Source organism: Acanthisitta chloris, unplaced genomic scaffold, assembly GCF_000695815.1.
Source record: "Acanthisitta chloris isolate BGI_N310 unplaced genomic scaffold, ASM69581v1 scaffold33794, whole genome shotgun sequence".
In the NCBI taxonomy this organism is placed as follows: Eukaryota; Metazoa; Chordata; class Aves; order Passeriformes; family Acanthisittidae; genus Acanthisitta; species Acanthisitta chloris.
The window spans coordinates 1-3,653 of NW_008668188.1; the positions used below are offsets into that span (position 1 = coordinate 1).

Consider the following 3,653-nt stretch of genomic DNA (forward strand, 5'->3'; position numbering starts at 1 on the left):
TCCTCAGGGCTGTCCCTGCACTGCCCTGTGCCTTGGATCCATGCAGTAAATAACACAGCACCACCACCTCTCCTCCTTCTCCCCTGGATTTCATCCTTGGGTGAAATCATGATCAAATGCCCCATCAGTTCTCCAGGCTTGGGTCTGTCCCCACTGTATCTCACCCTTCATATTATTATATATTCCCCCTCTGCCCTCACAGCCCACCCTTAAACCCCACCCAAGTCCTCTTTTTGCCAAAAGCCTCAATGTGCCCACCCCTGAGAATGGGACACACTCGTTTCAGGGATGTGAGAGCTGCTCTGTACCTCAGTGAGAAGGAAGGAGATGGCAGAGAAGGCAAACGACCATCCGTATTTGTAGTTGAAGAATGTTTCTGAGTCCTTGGTCCTGTTGAGCATCTCATCATTAATGCTGGATATGTAGAGGACCAGCCCCACCACCAGCGACAGACCTGGAGCAGGACAGAGGGAAACACATCAGGGATGAGGAAGCTGCTGAAGAAGCATTTTCCTTAAGACCTGACTTGTATGGGAAAGTGTAAAGCTGTAGAAGTGTGCTTGGAATAAGTGGGGCAAGGAGCTGCTCTCCTGCTGCGCCGACCCAGAGCACTTCTCTCACTTCAGTCAAAGCATCACCTGCTCAGGCAACTCCGTGTGCACTGGGTAAGAGGTAGCTGGCTCCGGGAGGAGTTGGCTTCAAAGCTCAGCTGTCACAGCTATTTGTTTAACACTCACACAACAGCATAAATAAAACATTCACTTCTCTCATGTAAAAACATCCCAACTGAGCAGTTTGAAGTTTCAGATCTCTCCTGCAACTGACATGCCATGAGAAACATCCTCTCCCCCAACACCTGCTCCTGCACAGGTGGTGAGGGCAAACATTTCCATACCACTGCCACAAACAAATTTTGCACTGCATGGTTTTCCATCCCCAAAGTCCAAGCAGGCTGTGGGGCCAAGCCAGGAGCCCCCATGGGTGATGATTCCATCAATAAACCAACACAATGGGTTAGGAAAGCACCAGCAGCTACCAAAGCAAACATGCTCCATGCTCAGGGGGTGTCAGGAAAAAACCTGGCAAGCAGAGCTCACCTGACAGGATGAAGAATATCCCCGAGACAAAGGCAAGGATGGTCCTGTGGGGCCGAATGTGGCCGATGTTGCTCAGGATGAAGCCAATGAACATGAAGAAGAGGCTGACCAGGGGGAAGGGGGTGGCAGAGCGGATCATCTCTGTCAGGAGAGGAGCAGAGGGAAGTAAGAACAGGTTAATCCTCCCCATCTAGTGTGAGAAATGGGCTTGGCTGGGTGAGAGGGCTCCAGCCCTGCTCCTTTCTGACCATGTCATATCCTTCCTCACTCCTGGTTAATGTGAGTACCTTGCACTGCTCCTCACTCCCTGGCAGAGGATCCTCTCTTTGCTAATCAGCTGGATAAATCCTAGAATGGTTTGGGTTGAAGGGATCTTAAAGACCACCTCGTTCCCCCCCCTGCCATGGGCAGGGACACCTTCCACCAGCCCAGGGTGCTCCAAGCCCCATCCAACCTGGCCTGGAACAATCCCAGGGATGGAGCAGCCACAGCTTCTCTGGGCAACCTGTGCCAGTGCCTCACCACCCTGGTGGTGTCTCTGCTAATGTTGGCATTTCTGAGCGTTTCTATGTGAAGAGTTATACAGGAAAAATCATCATAACCTTCCTTTTTTTTCTAGCTTCACTCCAAAACTGTTTGGGGAACACTTCTATTTATTAAATCAGAAATGACTGCAGAATTCATGGTGAGAGTTGTGACACTCCACCCTTAATTCAGCCTACTCTATAATGTATAAAATTGTCTGCTAGAGGATAAATACAGCTGCAAATTATAGAGGAGACTAAAAAAGCCAAACACTTTGATAAACATTAGTGCTGAATAGCCAGTGACAGGCAATTGTACACTTAGAGCCTCTGTGAGCATCTTGCCATTAGAAAGGGATGTCCCAAAATCTTAGGAGCACCCTGGGTAATTCACATAGTAAAATGTGTACTTGCATCCTTGCATGGGAGCAGAGTCGAGGAACTCGGAGCTTATTTGGCAAGGACACAAAGGAGATTTCTTGTGGGAGTCCCTAGTGACCCTCTGCTGCTTTGCAGGATGCAAAGGGTGAGACTCCCCCCAACCACTTACTCAGGACGTTGACTGTGGATTCAGATGTCAGCTGGATGTTCATGGGCATGACATACTCAATGGTGAAGCACCGGCCACGCTCTTAAAAAAAAAGACACAGCTCACACCTGCACCATGCTTGTCTGTTTATTTCTTTTGGCTGGAGAGTGACTTTAAAATTAATTTCCACACATGCATAAAACCAATTCACTTTTTAGTGCTGTTTCCACCTTGGGTGTCAGTGGTCAGACATCTCTTAAGTACCATTTCTTGTATACCAAAACATGAACCCTGAAGCCAGAAGGTTTAAACTCACCCCAGCTCACACCTGCACCATGCTTGTCTGTTTATTTCTTTTGGCTGGAGAGTGACTTTAAAATTAATTTCCACACATGCATAAAACCAATTCACTTTTTAGTGCTGTTTCCACCTTGGGTGTCAGTGGTCAGACATCTCTTAAGTACCATTTCTTGTATACCAAAACATGAACCCTGAAGCCAGAAGGTTTAAACTCACCCCAGGAGCAGTATCAGAGCTCCTCAATCCCCCCCCTGACTTTTTCAAAGTTGAAACTTCATGATATTTCAGGTTGGTCACTTTGAGATTCACATTCCCTTGGGTTTTATTCAATTTCATCCCTGCAGCCAAGACAGACTTGGCATGGACAGAGGGAATGGTCCAGCTGACCTGAAACTTAATTTTCCAGGGATCAAATGGAAAGCAGTGAGTTGCACTGTGGCCACAGCACTGGGACAGGGCAAGAGTTCTAAATAGCAGCAGCAAACTCACCCAAAGCCTTTGTGCTAAGGCACATTTACCCATGGAATTTTGCAGTTGGGCACAGGGCAATGATGCAGCCCAAGTCTGTGCCTGAGTTTGGAAGCAAAGACAGGCAGAGCTTTAAAACCCCCATTTTTCCTGGCCCTTTCCCACGGGATGACACTGATACACAACAACCATCACCTTAGCTGGGGAGATCTTTGTCTGGGAGATCATACCTGCCAAGAAGCAAACCCTCCAGAGCCCCGAGTGCAGCGACAGCTTGATCTCCGCCGTCTGGTTCTGGGGCTGGACGATGCCCTCTTCCAGGTAGAGCCAGTAGTCTGTGCTGACAGAGATGCCCAGGAGGCCAAGGCCACAGACAGCAAACACACTGCTGAGCAGGGTCAGCGCCTTCCTGCTGCAGGCGCTCATGCCCAGGAGCATGGGGGGCCCAGGTGGGATCGGCTGCGGGAGAGGACGCGGCCGTCAGCACGGAGCTGCCTGGCACCTCTTGGGAAACAGCTGTGCCAAAGCTGGGCCCTGAATTGATTGTGTAGGCTGAGCTGAAATCAGCCATTAAAACAATCACTGACAGATGAAGAGTTTGAAGCAAATCCCACCTGACTGATTCCCTGCGCTGACCCAAGGCTTGGGATGTGCTGAGCACCGCGGTGGCGGCGGCACAGGGTGGACTGTCTTGGAGCAGCTCCTTGGCTCCTGTTCTGCAGGTGAATTTCTGCT

At 49.6% G+C, this 3,653-nt stretch overlaps 1 protein-coding gene across 1 annotated transcript; it reads right to left on the reverse strand.

The window, feature by feature from the left end:
* Positions 1-308: 308 nt before the first annotated feature.
* On the reverse strand, positions 309-3,356 carry CACNG5 (calcium channel, voltage-dependent, gamma subunit 5; the record flags this gene model as incomplete). The annotated part of the gene is made up of 5 exons (XM_009072797.1): positions 3,149-3,356; positions 3,108-3,113; positions 2,172-2,252; positions 1,098-1,238; positions 309-454 (listed from the first exon to the last, which is right to left on the reverse strand). Coding segments are annotated over exons 1-5 (582 nt in total), but the record flags the coding sequence as incomplete, so codon positions are not given.
* Positions 3,357-3,653: the final 297 nt, after the last annotated feature.